This window comes from Papaver somniferum, chromosome 3 (genome assembly GCF_003573695.1).
Source record: "Papaver somniferum cultivar HN1 chromosome 3, ASM357369v1, whole genome shotgun sequence".
Classification (NCBI taxonomy): Eukaryota; Viridiplantae; Streptophyta; class Magnoliopsida; order Ranunculales; family Papaveraceae; genus Papaver; species Papaver somniferum.
In genome coordinates, this window is record NC_039360.1 from 213,791,847 (window position 1) to 213,811,216 (window position 19,370).

The window sequence follows — 19,370 nt, forward strand, 5'->3', positions numbered from 1 at the left end:
TATCTAGAATTTTTGCTATCTCTCCTCCTTTAAAATGCTAAGTCATATGAGCTCCCACGTCGCATGGTGAGTGTGACACCCCATCAAATTAAATTAGATAAAAGATTTGGGTATTAGTAATTCTGGAGAGGACACTTGGCGAGACTTTATTGGTGGAAACATTAAAACTTGGATAACACTTTGTTTACACCCTGCACTTAACAGGCCGTTAGTAACACCTTCAGCATAAAGGTGGGTGGACGACACATACATTTCGTTCTCAGGCTAAATAAATAGTTACACTTGGTTTACACCAAATACTTAACTGGACGTTAATGATGCTGTCCGATGTAGACAATACCTACGTCAAAATTTAACCCTAACTAAGAAAACCAAAACCTAAAGAAATCCAAGACTCCGTTTCGTCTCCATTCTTCTTCTTCTCTAAACCCTATGAACACTAAAAATTCTTCCGTGTCCACCAACCACCTCCAGCTCTCTTTTGAATTCTCTTTTCTGATACCTGATGCAAACCCCTTCTCGATTGTCTCTTAGAATTCTTACTGTTTCTAACTCGGAGAAACATCAATTTCGGGGTTTTTTCATCTGAATCAAATTTTTTTTTTTTGATCTTCTGTGATGCATTCGAAAATTTTCGTTATCTCTTTTCGTTGGCAGATCTCAAGGTTAGCAAATGATTTTATGAAATCTAATTGATGCTGATATATTTTGTCTCTTTATTCAACAACGGGATTGATGTTGAGAGAATTCTGATTTTCATGATGTTATTTCTCAAGTGATTCATTGATTTGAGCTCTGTAATGAATTAGGATTCATTATGAGTGTATGTGAATTTGATTGCTGTGCAGGGAAGGAGTTGTAATGCCTCAAAAATCAGAACCAACAGAGTACACAAGCGGTGTTTGTTAAAATGCCTAAATGAATTGATTAGTTTTTCTGCTACTGTAAGGCTGTTGTTGCCGATTGAGGGGTTTAATGGGTTCCGGTGGTGTCAAATGTTGTAATCAGTTGGAGGAAATAGTATGGGTAGGAGGCGGAGTTGTTTTTGGCAGAGAGAATGCTCACTGAGCAGGCAGATGTCATAACTTTTGATGGCGAGGTACTACTATACCAGCATCCTTTTTGTATCAGTTTTTATGCAAGCCTTAATTAGTTAAGTTGTGACGAAATCTATACAAGCCATACTATGTTGGAAAAACAATGGTTTGCATGATTTCTAAAGTGTTTTTTTCATTCTGATTATAGTATTTGCAACATGAAGCACTGTAGCGGGATATACACATTCTGTTTAAGTGTTTAATCTTTCGCATATCTTATATTTTGACTACTCTGAGGCATTTCAAGTCTTTCTTGTTAGAATCCTTTTGAGTATTTATGAATAATTTACCATGAAACAGGTTTATCGAGTGTATTTGAGCACGCTTACAAAGATTGCCATCATAGACCATGAAAAGAAAGAACGATTGTACAAAGAAGATAAAATATCCAAATTCGGATCAAATTTTGTTAATTTATGAAGTCAAATGAATATTTTTTTTCTCTATTTTGAATGTCCGTTGTTTTGATTCTTTTAAGCTATTGTTGACTCTTGCTTTGTGCACTCGACCAAAGGCCTGAGAATGATCGGGATCATTATGGAAACAAGAGGATAGACCTTGCTGGTCCTTTACCTGGAGGCCTATTCCGGGATCTGTTCAGGAAGTTAACAAGGGATGTCAGTGGCTATGTTCAGAGGTGGGTTGATGATTGTAAGTTGTTGTTGCCGATTGAATGAGTTGTTTAATAGGGTTCAGGTGGCCTGTAAGGAGAATTGAACAAATGGAGTAGTTAAAGTGTGCAACTGGAATGGGTGCAGATGTAGATGCCATGTGTTGTTATGAATGGCATTGTGAATAACGGGTTAGTGGTTTGTTTGGTGAACTGATTTAGATGAATGTTAGGTTCCACAGGTCAAGAAATACTGAGTTCAGACGAGTTGAGCTTGAAGGGTTTTGATGAAATTCAAGTAGAGATGCAGATGCAGTCTTGAGATGAGATAAGAAGCCACAGAAAGTGTTATTGGTGTTGTAGTGTGGTTGTATATGGGGTTGTGCAGGTCTGAGTGGTGTTGATGGTTGTGCTGTTACAAGGTAGAGAAGACAATGGTATTGAGTTTGTTATGAAGCTGAAGTGGATGGCAGATTGGAATTGAGATGTGCTGCTGCTGAAGCTGGAGTGAGTAGCAACACAATTGGTAGACAGTGGAGGTATGGAAATGGATTAGGATTTATGGTTACTGTTGCAGAGATGAGTCTATGGTGGTTATGTAGCTGATTGTAGTGCTGAAACCATTTGGCGGTTACTGTCATTAATGGAAATGATAGAATGTATGAATGCAATCAATACATGGAGAGTACAAGTTGCGTGAATTGTTTTGAACTGAAATTACATAGAAAGAAATCTGTGAAGATTACAAGAGAATATCACTGGTGATTGAAACTCCAAAATGAGCTTTAGATGTATGCTTAGGAAATTTGCAATTCTGGAAAAGCTATGCACTGACAGTTCCACAGAACTGACAAGCCTAAATAGTTGACCCCTGACTCAGTTGTTCTGACTCGATGACTAACTCACCATATACCTTGACCGAATTGACTCAGTTGACCGGTGATCGGCACCAGAAACCCGGGTGCTACACTACTTCTATGTTCTCAACATTAATATCTGCATAAACTCGATATTTATACGTATTCTTCGGATCAACTTTGATCTACATAATATTAAAAATTACATGCCATACCAAATCAAAAATCATTAGGGACGGACGGGTGGAACGAATTCGAGCCACACCAAATTAAAAAACCTAAACGAGCGAGGCGAAAGTGAGCCACATAAGATCAAAAATGCATCGTGACAGGACGAGGCGAAACCGTGCAACACCAAATCAAAATGTATACGGGAGAAGCAAAGCCACGCCAAATCAAAAATCCTAAGCGACAGGACGAGGCGAAGCCGAGCCATACCAAATCAAAATTGTATCACGTTAGGATGGGGTGAATTTCCACTACACCAAATCAAAAATGCACGACGGGGCGAGATGAAGTCACATCATACCAAATCAAAAATATGGTTAAAAGAAAAAGATACCCGTGCTACAAAAAATCCTAAGGGACAAGTAGCCCAATCCGAGCTAAACCAAATCAAGATTCCTAAGCATGCGTCGGGACGGGATGAGGTAAAGCAGGTTTTGGGCACGGGCACAAAATCTAGTTTCATTCATAATCTCTAACCACAAAACGGAAGCATTAATAGAGATCCTAGTATTCTTTTCCTCCCTACATGTGGGTGTATCACCACATTTCATTACTAACAGCCGCTTAAACGATAAAAATAGGATTATCTACTAATTAAAACACTTAAACATGATTTTAACGCTCTACTCCAGATATGGGAACATCACATGACCAAGACATAATCTACACAGGTTAATAGAAAAGGAAAAAAAAAAAGTTCATTCCAAGTCTATTTTCCGCCCCTCAATAACCGACCACCAGCGCGAGTATTCAGAAAAACTGGAGCAATACTCATAAGAGACCGCTGGGTGAAAAGAGTACAAAGTACAATATCCGCCGGAGTCTCGGACTCGTTGATACCTCTAGCCAAAATCGCTATGTTTGGGATTTAGGGTTTTCGAGTGAATCATTTATACAATCACTAAAGAAAACCAATGAATCACCTCCTCATCAGAAGGATAACATCTAGTCACTCATCACTTGCTAAACCTCCATTCCTTGAGCACAACAATAATGTTAATACTGTCCAGCAGTCTCCTCCTTTGATTCTAATCACAACTAGAATCAGAAGAAGAAGTTATGTTTCACCATCAAGTAAATTTGAATTTATCAAGAAAAGAAAAAAGAAAACTCAGTTTGAAATACAAGTACTCGATCAGTGCGTATCTGGTCAAATCAAGAAACTTGATGATGCATTAGGATACTTTGACAAATTGGTTTCACTGAATCCCTTGCCATCTATTGAAACATTCAACCATCTATTCATTTCAATCTCAAAACTTAGATGTCATTCTTCTGTTTTTCCACTATACAACAAGATGAAATGGATTGGTATTCAACCCAATATATTCACATTTAACATTCTAATAAATTCTTGTTGCCAGTTAAGGGGAGTCAATTATGGGTTCTGTTTGTTTGGAGAAATTCTTAAGAGGGGATATCATCCTAATATTATAACATTCAATACTCTGGTTAAAGGGGTTTGTGTGCAAGGAATGAACCGTTTCGCGCTTCAAGTGTTTGATAAAATGACTACAAGCGGTGTTTCTCCCACAGTATTTACCTATAATATACTGATAGATTCTATGTATAAACAAGGGGAGATGGAAGAAGCAAAACGGTTGTTTGAGGAAATGATTAAACTAGGCAAGGAGCCTGATGTAATTACTTTTAACTCGATGATAGATGGTTTGTGTTCGACAGGTAAGATAGACGAAGCGCGGAAATTGTTTGATTCAATGGTTGGTAAGGGTCTTGAGCATGATTTATACAGTTTCAGTGTGTTGATTAATGGGTATTGCAAGAAGTTTAAGGTGGATGATGCTCTGCAGCTCTTCGAGAAAATGAAGCAAAAGGGAATAAAGCCAACTCAAGTTACTTACACTACTCTGCTGGATGGACTATGCCGCGCGAAAAAAGTTACAATTGCACGAAGCCTGCTACTCGAGATGGAATCAACTGGTGTATCTCCAAACATAGTTACATATAATGCCATGTTGGATGGCCTTTGCAAGAATGGACATATTGATGAGGTGATAGAGTTATTCCAGTCTATGAAACTTAAGGGGTGTAAAGCTGATATTCACACTTATGGTTTAGTTATTGATGGCTTGTTCAAGGGGGGAAAATATGAAGATGCAAAGAAATTGTTCCATGAGATCCCAAATCAAGGATTAGTCCCCAATGTTAGAACATATACCATAATGATCAGTGGCATGTGCAGAGAAGGTAATTTACTGGAGGCCGAGAAATTGATTTTTGAAATGGAAAGGAATGGTTGCATGCCAAATGCCGTAACCTGTGAAACTATTATTAAGGGTTTTCTTGAAAGAAAAGATGTAGAGAAAGCCAAGAAGTTTCTTCAAATAATGCGGCAAAGAAATTTTTCACCAAGCAATTCCCTTATTTGATTGTTTCTCTGTGGAGCAGCTCAAAAACTTACTTTGGCTAAACCTGTATGTGACTGATGTAGGGGAATCTAATCGTAACCAAACATTTACGGGAATGTCTGATTACAAAAATGGGTGCTTATCTGAGCGGTGTTGCCCCGTTGGTCATATATAACTGAGGTATGTGTTTCTGCTATTGAGATAGAATGTAACAGCCTCTTGTACTCGTGTAGGTCAGTGAAGCAGTCAGACATGATAGTTCAATCTTCTCCGTTGTGGAGGAGTTAGTGTCCTAAACTAAACTGTCCTGAGAATTATCATAGGGTCTTTGTATTTTTGATGGTCTGGGCTGTGTTGTTTCCTTATCTCATACAAGAGACCACTGTGTGAAAAGATATACAAGTACTGTTACTATCGAAGAATGGATATTTATTGACCTTAAACTCTAAACTCTAACTCGTTCACTACTTCTGCTGTATCTTGCAGCCCTTTTACTTTGACCAAAAGAAACGTCTAAATGATGATAAGGTTATTTGGTAGCTGGAAGTCAAAGTTGAGAAAACTTCAAGAGTTCGTTACTAAGGGAATTGAAGAAGGCTCTGGCTATCACGTAACGCGTAGGGACACTGCAGGTGTGGTGGACTTGGCAAAAATCAAGATAATAAGACAATTTTAATCTAGCCAAATACTTTCCTTGGTCTATGTACGACCCTTTGCCAAGTACTTAGCAGCAGCACCACGCAACAGTTTCTAATCTATTGTTAGAATATTCAACAGTATATAATCTATGGTTGAGCACCAGTGTAAGTGTGGATTAGTGAAACAAATCATAGGAAGCTCATTAATCAACACTTTCAAACTCATAAAATTCCTTTCGAACGATTAAAAAAAAGTCATAAAATTGAATAGAAAGGTCAACCACACTGCTATTTTTGAAGCTGGTATTTCAGTTGATTACGTCTGACTTGTCAACAATCGAATTGTTTTAGAAACTAAAAAAGTTTTATATTCAGCATTTCTCTATCCATTCAAATGCATAAGTTATAGAGAGAGTGATTTTAGAGACTTGGGCAAAACCCATTTTATTGGAAGATGAAAAACACAACAATAACCAGCAGACTTTATCCTTTGTCTATTATACTACTGCAGTGCTTTCTCATCTTGTTCATCTCTCTGTTATGTCTGCCAAGAGAATCAACGTTGGTGAATGCACTAAATGGTAGCGAAGCGAGGATGGTCACAACTGTCGTTATGGATAGGTGGGTTGGGAGGATGGGCCAAAGTTGTGTCTTAATGGCCATCTCTGACTTCTATTCTTCAAAACCTACTTACAAAACAAGGTTGGTTCTTCACACCAGAGATTCTAAAACATCGAGGCAGCTTCTTCAGGTAAACAACTGTTTCTGTCTCAATTTTATTCTGCTAGCTAAAGTACTTACTACTGAACCAATATATCATTTGCATGTCTACAGCTATAGATTTGCTCCAAAATTTTCAAGTGAAAGCCTTACTAGGACTGCAAAAATCTTTCCAAGCTGAGTTTGTAGCAAACTTCGGAACCAAATCTTAAGTCCCTGTAGTATCCTTTTCAGCAACTAGTCCTGAACTGTCCTTCATTAAGACTCCTTATTTCGTCCGAACTGCTCTCAACGATTCATGTCAAGTTAAAGCAATTGGGGACATAATAAAGGCTTGTGGATGGAGAGAAGTAGTAATTATGTATGAGAATTCCGACTACGGAAAGGATTCATTGCCGTATATAGTAGATGCTTTCAAGAAGCTAATGCCAGGGTCCCCTACCGGAGCGTTATTTCTTCTGTAGCTACTGATGAGCAAATCAGTGGAGAATTATACAAGCTGATGAGCATGCAGTCTAGAGTTTTTGTGGTGCATGTTTCGTGCACACTTGGCTCTCGCCTCTTCATGAAGATCAAGGAAGTTGGAATGATGAAAAAAGGGTATGCCTGGATTATAACAGATGGTCTGACAGAATTATTAACTTCAATGAATTCCTCAGTAATTGAGTCGATGCAAGGAGTATTAGGTGTAAAGCCTTATGTTCCACGATCCAAAGAACTTGATAATTTTACAACTAGATGGAGACGGAAATTTCTTTTGGATCATCAAGATGCCAATGGAAGTGACCAGCTAAGTAGTTTTGGCTATGGGCATATGATAGCATCCGCGCACTAGCAATGGCAGCTGAGGAAGTGTATCCATATAATAGAAGCAGTGGATTTCAAATGCTAAAGACAGGAGAGAAATCGACTGACCTGGAGAAGATTGGAGTTTCTCAATTGGGTCCAGAGTTCCGCAATGCAATTCTGGGGACTAGTTTTACAGGATTGAGTGGAGAATTCAAGCTTATAGACGGGCAACTACAATCGCCGGCTTTTCAAATTGTAAATGTTATTGGCAGTGAAGCAAGAGTCATTGGATTTTGGACACCAACTAATGGGATTTCTCAAACTTTAGAGTCGACAGATAAGAAAAAGAACTCAAATTCCATCGACAATCTTCGAGCCATTATTTGGCCTGGTGAATCCACTGAAATGCCAAAAGGTTGGGAGATTCCTACAAGTGAGAAGAAGTTAAGGATCGGGGTCCCAGTGAAACAAGGTTTTACTGAATTTTTAAAGGTAGAGAGAAATGCCAACTCCGAGCCAAAAGTTACTGGTTTTGTAATTGATGTGCTCAAGGAAGTGATGGATTCATTGCCATACTCAGTTCCTTATGAGTTTGTTCCGTATTAGAAGTCCCGTGAGAATTCATCATCAGATTACAATGACATGGTCTATGAAGTGTATCTCCAGGTAATTAATCTGCTAAACTCTCTATGCATCTCTCAGTCGAATATCGTCAGATAGTTAAACTCCATATGCATGGCTGTTGGATATAACAGTATATGTATGTGGTAAAAGCAGATTAAAGATGCTGTTGTAGGAGATACAACAATTGTTGCAAACAGGTCGTTGTATGTAGACTTCCCGTTGCCATTTTCGGAGTCTGGGGTGGCGATGGTAGTACCAATCAAGGATGACGCAAAGAAGAACGCCTGGATATTTTTGAAGCCTTTGACAAGGGATCTTTGGCTAACAATTGGAGCATTTTTCATCTTAACTGGTTTGGTAATATGGGTTCTTGAACATCGAATAAATAATGACTTCAGAGGGCAACCTTCAGAACAAATTGGCACCATATTTTATTTCTCTTTCGCCACGCTCGTATTCGCTCAGAGTAATTCCCTTGGTCCTCTTGCTTCTATTGCAGCAAATGAATATTTTGGCACACTTGCAATGAACTAATCATTTGTTGTGTCGATGTTTTTCTTTCTTTTTTTCTGCTGCAGAGGAGAAAGTAATGAGCAACTTATCAAGATTTGTGATGATTATATGGCTATTTGTTATGCTCATTATTACATCAAGCTACACGGCTAGTTTAACTTCTCTGTTGACAGTACAACAGCTTCAACCAACTGTAACAGACATTAAAGATCTCATCAAGAATGGAGACTACGTAGGATATCAAAGTGGTTCTTTTGTTGCTGGCCTTATGGAGAGCTTAAATTTTGACCCTCAGAGGCTTAAGGCATATAACAATGCCGAAGAGTATAGGGATGCCTTAGATAAAGGTGGTCGAAATGGTGGTGTTGCTGCCATTGTCGACGAAATCCCTTACATAAAGCTCTTCATGGCCAAGTACTGCACCAGTAAATACACCATCATCGGGCCGACCTACAAGACTGCCGGCTTTGGTTTTGTGAGTAGTCTCTCTCTGGCCAACTCCACTAGCTAACTACTGTTCTCTGGTTTTCTCTTTTCAAGCAATCTTCTGTGTTACTAACGCGCTATTTTGTTTTGTCTTGCTGCAGGCATTTCCAAAGGGGTCTCCTCTGGTACCAGACATTTCAAGAGCAATCTTAAGTGTGACAGATGGAGACAAAATGATAGCAATTGAGAAGAGATGGTTTGGGAATCAGGTTGACTGTCTCGAACAGAGACGGGGTACAAATCTTAATTCGGACAGCTTGTCGCTGACAGCTTGTCGCTTGATAGTTTTCTAGGCTTTTTTTTTATTGCAGGTTTCACTTCAATTTCGGCTTTCTTGATATTCGTAATCATTTTTCTCCGTGAAAATAAAAACATTTTAGCTTCACAATTACCGGTTAGGCAAAAGCTTGCATCATTGTGCAAGGAATTTGATAAGAAGAAACAGAAGAATATCAAACCAATTATGCCAGCATTATCCGTGGACTTAAGTGATGCGACAGGGAATAACAACAGTACATACAGTGATCAGCAACAAACAATTTTTCCTGCTATTATTTGTCGATCTCCAGATGTTATGTCTCAATTAGATCAAGGTTTGTCCTCGGCAGAACCCAGCTCGCCAGATAGAGAACACCCATCTGCCGTGGACATTACATGGAAAAAGCAAGGTGTACACTTGTAGATTTTGAGATGAGAATTGAGATTGCTGTGGCAAAAGAGCAACCTTAGATTTAGCCATAGGTCCTAATTGATACTATTGTTTTCGTATGCAGTGACTATAACCCATCCCAGCGTTAACTAATAGTGCAATGACAGTTTAAAGTTTAAATCTCATTTCCTTTCAATTTTCTGTTGTCTGTTGTCACGGTCAGGATAGGTGTCCCTTTGTCATTTGTCAACTGAGTTTGTCACGGATTGATATCATCTCTTGGCTTTGTAATAAGTTCAAGTTTTATGAATGCATTTGCAAGTATGTAGTGACCATCTAACGGGCTGTCCAGTGGGCAACTCCAATCGGCACCATCTAATTTCTTGGTATCAATCCGGTTTATGCAAGTATGAATTCATTTGCAAGTTTGTCTGGTTGGATGGACAAACTGAGTTTTGGGCAGTGGGCAAAGGGTTTATAGGTGCAAAATAAATCAGACGGAACATCCGGAGACGACCGGCCCATATCGAGCCGAGTCTCGTTTCAAGTGGTCATATTTTTAACTGCTATTTTTTCCCTGTAAATAGTCAACCCATTCAAACATTCAACTCACACTAAAATTTAACTCTTGAATTTTTTCCACTTATCTTTTTCTTGAAATGTCTCATAAGGCAATTTCTCTTTTCTGTGATCAAAACTTGAGGCTGTAAAACAAAGGTATTAAGATACTCATCAGTTTTTCCTTGGACAATTCAGAATTATCACGTTAAACCATCATAAAATTTCTGTATAACGTTTGACATCCTTACCGATGAACGCAAATCTTAGTTCTAGGCTCCTACTGTTTCTTAGATATTTATTTCGCCACGCTACAAACCTTTGCAACAGTACATCCCGAAAAGATCTACGACCTAAAATGAGGAACTATCAACATGAATCACAAATAAAGAGCATGAAAATAAATACGAACGCAAATATTTTACGTGGTTCAATTATTAATGAGATCTACATAACGAAATTGGGTACTATGATTTATTGTTTTTACATGAAATCCATGAGTGGAGGCTTTAAGGAGCTCTTAGGTAGAAGAGAACCTAAACTAGAAAAGACTAAAGATCTTTCCTAAACTATTACACCTTCTTTTTTTTTATAAAGAAGGTGATATATTCACTAATAATACCCTACAACTAACTTGTATAATATAAATAATTAGTAGTGCACATATTGTGTAGATGGTTTTGTTTGCAATGATTTTGGTATTGGCGCCTTGGTCATTAAGGAATGTTTTACAACAATTGTTTCTACAGTTATTGTATGCGGAGTTATGAAGTATATTTTATATATGGATTTCGTGTTCTTGACACTACATTAACTTGTAACTTGTTATCCTTTAACGTGTTGAATTTACGAATGAATCCAAACCTGGGAATTTTGTTTGAAAGGAATTTCAGAAACATAGTTTAAGGAAGCAGACTTGTGAAACTTGTTTCTTAGTTGAAATGTAGATTCAAGATGCTTCCATGACCGATCCCTTGTGGAAAAGATCAATCCATGGACCGGCCCCATGACCCATCCTTATTAAGTATGTGATATTGCGCACCTTTTTCTCGGGTTTAAGTGAACCCATTAACCAAATTTTGCGCTTAGAACGCTTAAAAGTCTAATACTCAAGTGCCTTTAACAGTGGCTTGTATCTGACTACCCTGACATTGGAAACTGAATAGCCCTCACCCATCTGATACGGTGTTTGTTGTTAGGTCTTAATTGTCTCTCACCTATGGGTGGAAACCTGGAAGAACGTTAGCTGTGACGGCGGCTGTTATCCGACTACTCTGGCATGATATATCATATCCTTAAGATAAAACAATGGGATTCATATAAGATCCGATGACCCTTGAAGTATAAAGCAATGTTTGCATGTTTATAAAGCGGTTTGAGATAAATCAATAAACATTCTCTTAGAAAGATCAAATTAGTCCGAATAATATGGTTTCTTAGGTGGTGCATCAAATAATCGGAGCTTGCTAAGCGGGTCGTAACCCGACCTGTTGGAAGCAAAAAAATTCTGATATGTCACAAAGTCTGCATTTTCGATATTATCTTCGGGTTTGCTAATATATATTTTTTTAAGTATATTATATTGATACTTAAGGTAAAAATCCTGTAAATAATTTTCAATACCTATTTTGGTATTGAATTATATGATTAGATAACCCTAGGGGTTTGCGTATTTCTAATTATTATATTAGTAAAGTACGTGGATGTATGAAATCTAATCTTAGTTTTCATTCTCCAAGAGATATCGGTTTATGAGTTGGAATATGATTATGCTTGCTAATTTCAGGAAATATACATGTATTGCTTATCTTATGGATTTTCGAAATTGGTGAATCATGTTTCTAAACAAGCCTTTAACCTACTATAAATAATGGAGCTCGTATTCTTACAAACTCATCTCTTGAACATACAACCTAATTGATCCTATGAGAATCCATCTTGTTAAGAGGTCGGAGTAATCTAATTATGTGAAAGATCTTATGTTGCCTTCGTTTAGAATCTTCTTTGTGACCAAGAAGCCGTTAATAGTAACGTTAGTGGGAAACGAAAGTGTATTTTTATTTTAGTTTTATTTGATTATTATTTGGTTTAAAACTAACGGTATAGTTATCCTTGATAAATCAAACTTGTGTTTTCTATGGGCATTCTATTTTGATATAGTGCCACTCAAGTTTGTTTGAGTATTAATTATGATATATCCAAGTGATCCTGGATATGTTGATCAATCAATGTTAACAGATTCCATTATGTGTATGTTGATCAATAGTGGAATCAAGTTGTTTGCAACGGTTATTTTGAAGATTGAAGACCCGACGACTTTCCTTTTTGGTTCTGATCTCTGTGTTACCTTATTGCACGTTTTAGTTCTCTATGATCCACAAGTAGTTTATCTTGATAGCCATAATAATTAGAAAGATCGAGCAAACTATGTAGTTTAATTAAGTTGCTTGGATAGAGCTTGTTCACTGAGACTGATTATTTTGATAATCATTGTCGTGGTTTCATCTTTGACCAAAGGAGTTATCCTTTACTCTAATTTAGCACTAATCTAAAGATTGATTTGGGTGATCGATAAATGAGTTGGTTACTGAAATAGAGTTAGTTCTTTCATATTCCAGGTTACGATCCAAAGGAGTTGAGATCCGAACTCTTCATGACGGTGGATCAACCAAAGATAGTGGACTCTGTCTTGGGATTCACATGCATAAGTCAGATTAGTTATAGGATCAAGGTTACTAAAGGAATTGAGTGAATGAGTCTTTGGTTGGTCTCGACTATACGAAGTTGGGGTAGTCAATTTGTGTGACATCTTAATTTTGATAGTATTCAAAATCGAACGAGGTCCCAGGTGAAAAAGCGGGAGTGTAACAACCACACCGAATATTTCGTTCGGAAATCTGTATGGACTAACTCCAATATAATTCCAAGATAATCAACTAGACAGTCAGACTCAACCAAGAAAAAAACATCCAAGAGTTATATCCCAATTTCTCAACAATCTGCAATCGAACATATAGAAATCTGAGAGACCGATTGATATGAAAAAGAACTTGAACGGTATCAAAAACCAATGTTCAAGTGTCAATCAATTTCAGTCAACAACCAAAGGTCGGATTTACCAATTGATTGAACTGCGTATAACCTGTAATATTTCAATTGTATAAACTGTTAGAGCACTGCTCGGTCGAAATCGCATGTGTTGCTATCTCAAGTATGTTTGTCAATGTTAGTGATCAAAACTATAAGTCTTGATGTAATGACCCGTCCCTCCACTGATACTATCCCCACTTATGGTCACCCATCCCTGGATTACTCCCGCCCGAGTACTCTTAACTGCAGAGTCTTCTACCAACTCTGGATCCAATTGTGTTGAAAAGGCATCGGTGATAGGAAAGGACAAACCATTACTTATATTCCAATTCATCGGCGAACCACTGCCGAAATCGAGGTATTACACTTGATTTTTACCCTATTTATAGATGTCTCGGACTAGGACATAGTGTTTGTTAGTTGAGCTTGTTAGAGCACTGCTCGGTTGAACCCACTAGCGTTGGTATGTCAAGTTAGTTGTCAATTTTAGTTTCCAAAATGCATTCTTGATATAGAAAACTAAAGATAGTTTCGGACTAGATTAGGTCTAAGAAGTTGAATCGAAACTATCCTTAAAGGATGAAGATTGAAGATTGAAGACTACAAGAAGACATCTACAAGTACTTCATAAACAAAGGTATGTGATTGATTTCATTTGGATTATTGTTCAATTCTACCTTTCTAATCTATCAAAATATATGATCACTCTATGGAACAATTCCGATGACGGTAAATGTACATTTATGTATATATACTTGAGGTTATTTGATTCATGACCTTGGAGACAATAACCTCTATCCTTATAAAGAATCTCATGTTATAGTGAATGAGCTTACGAATCCAACGAGCCAAGAATCACTCAATTCCGAGTTATAACGATGAAGTTATGAGTGATTTATTAAATTTCGTTAGTAGGAAACAATCCATGGGATGTTTGTAACATCACGGACTTGGGCCCAACTACGTGACTAAAAGCTATTTTTGGTCAAGTTGGTGATGGTTCCATGTCTAGGAAAGATGGCTATTAATCCAAACATATTTGATTACCTATCAAAGTGTTTGTGATAACTTCTAATTCCTTCCTAAGTTAAAATGTGATTTATTCACATAAATAAATATTTGCTAATTAATTATTTATGCATAATATTTGTAACTTAGAAAAGACTCCCACAATTAGGAGAGTCTTGAAAAAGGAAAATAACCTAATTCCTAGATTAGTTTTCAAGCTAACTTTTCACTATAAATAAAGGGTTCGTGAGTTCACACGGTTTTCATCCCCTTAGGAAAATTGGCGCAAGCTTTGCAGGTTGTTTCCATGTCTTCTGTTCTTCGTGAACAAGAGTGAAATAAAAGTCTTTGTATTGGGGATCACAAAGCCAAGTTGGATTAAATCTTCGTGATTGATTATACAACTTATAATCTAGGTTTTTCACCTCTTGTTTATTTTAAGGTTTTTTCTTCGGATATAAAACCATTCAAGAGTTGTTGATCATAAACCCTAGGTTTTGATAGATTTCAGTTTCCGATCGTATACCAACACTTATTAGTCGAAATCGGAGATTAGAAATAAAAACTTCTATTGAGGCATCTTTTAAAAATCCTTGAGAAGTTTTAAACAAGATATCTCTAGATTTGTTCTCGTTGTTCTTGTTGTAGAGTTATTAGGTTTATCTTCCTATTTCTGAAGAGTATAATAATCCCTAATCTACAAGTTTGTTTTGATATTACTTTTACCTATTAATTGTTTGTATCAAAATAAACACAATATTTCCAAAACCTTGATTCACATCTAAAGGGAAATCAAACCGGTGTTTTGTGCAAACAAAATATTGAATCGTATCAATCGTGGTGTTGTATCTTCTAAAGAGAACTTTGTGTTCTGCTAGAAGATTTTTGTGAAGAATTTCTAAAGAGAATCGGTATTCTGCTAGGAGTTTTACAAGTGCTTGAATACAGTTGAAGCGGGTATTACATCTAGTCCGAATAGGTAGTAGGAAATTGGTGTAACAGCTTTTAATCAGTGTGTGTTTATTCTGGACTAGGTCCCGGGGTTTTTCTGCATTTGCGGTTTCCTCGTTAACAAAATTCTGGTGTCTGTGTTATTTCTTTTCCGTATTATATTTTATTTATATAATAGAAATATCACAGGTTGTACGTTAAGATCAATCATTTCTTGTATCCGGCCTCTGGGTTGTTGAGTGAATTGATTGACACTTGAACATTGGTCTTTGGTACCGTTCAAGTTAATCCTCTTATATTCAATCGGGCTCGCAAATTCCTATTTGCTGATTGCGGATTGAATCAAGAGATAGAGATATAAAAATCTTTGATATAATCTTTTTAGATTGAGTCTAACTGTCTAGTTGATTCTCTTGAAAGTATATTGGAGTTTGTCTATTCATATTGCCAAACGAAATATTGGGTGTGGTTGTTAGATCCCCGCTTTTTCAGAGTTAGACTTCACGGCGTTTATCGCTTGAAGACGAAGAACTACTAAAGAGAGCTGATAGACGCATTTATGTGTCTATTTTGTTCTCAATGTTCTGTATTGTTAGACTCGATTAAATACTTATTGTGTTATTTTATGTTTTTGTAGATGTTTTTGGAAAAATAAGCGCTTGCGGCGAAATTGGCTCGAAAAGTGGTGTTTTACACCCTAGGATAGAGTACTAAAGACACCCCAGAAATGCACCGGAGGAACCCAGAAAAATTACTAAAGGCACCCCAAGGGACATGTGTTATTCGGACTCCAGCAACGGATAAGGGGGCGACCACTGGATAAGGGGTGACCTTCTTCACAAATTCAAAAAAATATTTTGGCGGGAAAATATTTGCTCTTCACTGACAGATTTTCTCGATTGCATTTGGACGTGATTTTGTGCGATTCAATCGCTGAAACTTTGTGGAAACATGTAATATATCATAACAGAGCTGGTATGGGTGATTGTTTCGACTAAATTTGGCTAGATAATCACGTGGAAGAAATCAGGGCAACACGGGTTTGAAAATGATATTCACGGATTTTCAGCAAGTTTGATGTGTGCTGCTCGTGTTTGGATGACACTTAGTCATTGAAGATGCGTGTAGAAGCTAAATAAGGGAGTATCAGAAGCTGTTTACGCGTGGAGAATCATTTCAGGGAAGAAAATATTCGGAAAATATTTTCTTTTAACACCGAGTAATGGAGGATCATGGAGAGTTAATAAGCGTGATTTCTTGTCGATATTGGGTATAAATAGGTTCCCTGGGTGTCCTAGAAGGGTGTCGAGAGTTTGGGGTCGAGAGGAGGTCCAGAGAAGCAGAAATCAAGAGTTGATGAAACTTTGTTTCTGCTGCTGCTGATGATGAAGAACACCAAGAACATACTCGCAAGGACAGTCGTTTATCAACAGTGTCTAAGACGCAAGCCGTGGGTCGCAGTGCAGTCTAAACAGCAGCAGCACTTGTGTTTTATCGTTCATTCTGTGACACTTTTTGTGCATCGCAGATAACAGTTTTACACCATTTTCTCCTTTTCTCTCCATTGTAAACACCATTTGAGCTATAAAAATATATTTTGAGCGCGTTTTCATCATGAGGAGATAAAATCTAACACTGGGACGACGGAGGAGGCTGAATTTCATCCTTGGGGTAATTTATTTTATTATTTTTTATGACTTTTGCATTAATCTAAAATTGAAATATGATTTGAATTAATTGGTTTTTATTTAATTTGATGATGTATGCTTAGCTTAGTTGTTTTGATACATCATGCTTAGGACTTACAATCAATGTTTTAAGAATCTATCTTGGCAAAATTAGAGTCTATGTTAATTTTATTGAGTTTTAATTGTCAAAGAATATATGAATGAACCTTGTGTAGTGAATTCAGCCAAATCCTTAGTCCCAGTACCTCTCACCCATTGTTAATATTTTTGTATATATATTTTTATTAAATCTAAAAATTCCATTTCCTTCACAAGTCTGAAACGAATCCTATTTACTACAACCCCATCAAAAATCAAAAATCATTTTGGCGCCGCCGACGCGGATTGTGCTTAGGTAGAATTTTTAGGTTTTTTTTTTTTTATCTCATTTGTTCTTTTTACATTTCTTTGGGTGTGTCTTTGTATTACAGGTTTGAAGTTGGATACTAAAGACTTGGAATCAAAGCTTAAAGCTAAAAGAGAAGGAAAAAGACAAAGCAAAAAAAAAAAGAGCGAAAGAAAAAATTTTAAAAAAAAAAGAGAGAGAGAATTTATTTATTTATTTATTTTTAGAGACCTTCCATTTTTTGTAATTATTATTATTTTTTTATTTTTATTTCTTTTCTTTTGCACTTTATTTGGACTTTGGACTTGGACAATTATTTTATTTTTTTTAAACCCTAAGGAAGGGTACATTAAATATAAAACTGTTTGCAGGGAAGGACGACGATTACAATATTGTCTCGACCCCTCGGGTTCGCACATGACATAGGAGTCGTGGCCCGAGTCGACTTCAGCGGTTCTGCGCCCGTCTGGTACGGGAGGTAAGCTTTCGAAGCACCCGTGAATCCCATGTCAGCGGGTTTATTGTATGCCTTAAGGTGAATATATGCTGAGGATTTGAATACGGTTGTTTTAATTTCCTAGTAAAGGGCAAGGCCTGGCCAAATTAAGATAAGGACTCGGATTTCATCACCGTTTCCTTCTTGCCCGCTTTAGGAAAACGAAACCAAACGCGAACCTAAGCTTAAAATTTTGACTAGAACGAGACCTATAGGATAACGAGCTTAGTAGGAAAGTCGTTCGAAAAATATTGGTTACTCTTTTAGCATACTTCGAAGTTCATGATGGTTTCTGTGAGTTGAATGCGTGACTGCGCCGCCTTGTGATAGCGGTGAGGCCTTGGGTATCAAAGCTCCACTGAGCTTCCCTCTCCTCAATTCAACTTACTTTGACTCGGATTGATTCCAGAAGGGTTTGCTTAAATTGTAACGAATTTCCTTTCGAAGGATTAGAAGCTGGTCTAGAAACAATCTAAGTGGAGCCATCATGCTTGTTGTTTGCTAGATTTTATAGGTTTGATTTGGTCGAGTCAGCCTTGTTTGTGATTGTATAGAATTCCCTTGCAATTAAGAATGTCGAACTGGTATGATAGAAGCCAATACAATGATTATCGACCTGAATTTGAGTATGTACATCATCCTTTGTATGACCATGTTGGGAATAGTGGTTGGGAACGCCATCCTTTGGAAGGATATGGGTCATACCCTGGTGAGCCCAATTACTATCCACACATGCATCAGTCTTACGAGCAAGAAGATTATAGTACTAGTTCTTCGTCTCTAGAGGATACAATCAAACTATTGAAAAGTAGTCCTTTTTATGATCCCTCTGTTTCTATTCCTCCTTTAGAAGAGTCTCTCGGGGAGTTAGCTGAGTCGACGCGTAAGTTAGCTGAGATGAATAGTATAATTATAGACGAAAGAACTACAATAATGAGTGAACTTTCTATAGAGGAATCCCTCAAGCTGATGGCTGAGACGAACGAAAGACTTGCTCGAAATAATCTTACTTTCCAATATAGTGTTTCCAATAATACCCTTAAAAATGAGGATAGTTATTTGCATAATCAAGATGACGAGGTTAGAATTGGTAACACTACTTGTTTTGATGAGGTTCGATCTTTTTCATGTTATTATGATGATGATAGTGTTGATGGAGAATCATACTTATGTAGGAATAGTGATCAGGAAATGGTTACTCCAATTGAGCTTTACAATGATAATATTATTTCTAGTTCAAATCCAAATGATTTTAATAATTATTCACCTATTCAAAAGGACGAGGATTTGACTAGAGATACCCTCGTTTTAGACGATGTAGTATTTCCTGTTTACAAAGCCGATAATGATTTAGAGGAACGAGTTTATTCTGAGAATAATGTTTTAGAGTCTAGAGATTTAGAAACAATAGTCTTAGACAAAGAATATGAACTCGTAGAGATGAGTGAGGATGAACCTGACTTAGAAGAATCAATTGACCATTTCCAGGAATCTGATGACCTAGAAATTAGGGAAGTTGTGACTAGTCTTTCTAGAGACACAAAAAACTCTAAGTTTGGGGGTGATTATCGTTCTCTATGTGCTTTAACTCTTAGAAAGTTCCCTCGTGTAGGA

The 19,370-nt window shown here is 37.2% G+C and overlaps 1 protein-coding gene, 1 long non-coding RNA gene and 1 pseudogene across 2 annotated transcripts; all 3 read left to right on the top strand.

The window, feature by feature from the left end:
• The first annotated feature begins 423 nt into the window (after window positions 1-423).
• On the top strand, window positions 424-1,327 carry LOC113358610. The gene is made up of 2 exons (XR_003364691.1): window positions 424-665; window positions 849-1,327. It is a non-coding gene; the product is annotated as an uncharacterized LOC113358610 (long non-coding RNA).
• A 2,228-nt stretch (window positions 1,328-3,555) lies between these two features.
• Window positions 3,556-5,201, top strand: LOC113358608 (putative pentatricopeptide repeat-containing protein At1g12700, mitochondrial). The gene has a single exon (XM_026602212.1). The coding sequence runs from the start codon at window positions 3,707-3,709 to the stop codon at window positions 5,180-5,182; it is 1,476 nt and encodes a 491-aa protein (XP_026457997.1). The 5' UTR covers window positions 3,556-3,706; the 3' UTR covers window positions 5,183-5,201.
• A 107-nt stretch (window positions 5,202-5,308) lies between these two features.
• Window positions 5,309-9,634, top strand: LOC113358607 (annotated as a pseudogene).
• The last annotated feature ends 9,736 nt before the right edge of the window (window positions 9,635-19,370 follow it).

Excerpts from the sequence above, each read along its gene's own strand:
- LOC113358608 (XM_026602212.1), top strand. The coding sequence starts at position 3,707 with ATGAATCACCTCCTCATCAGAAGGATAACATCTAGTCACTCATCACTT.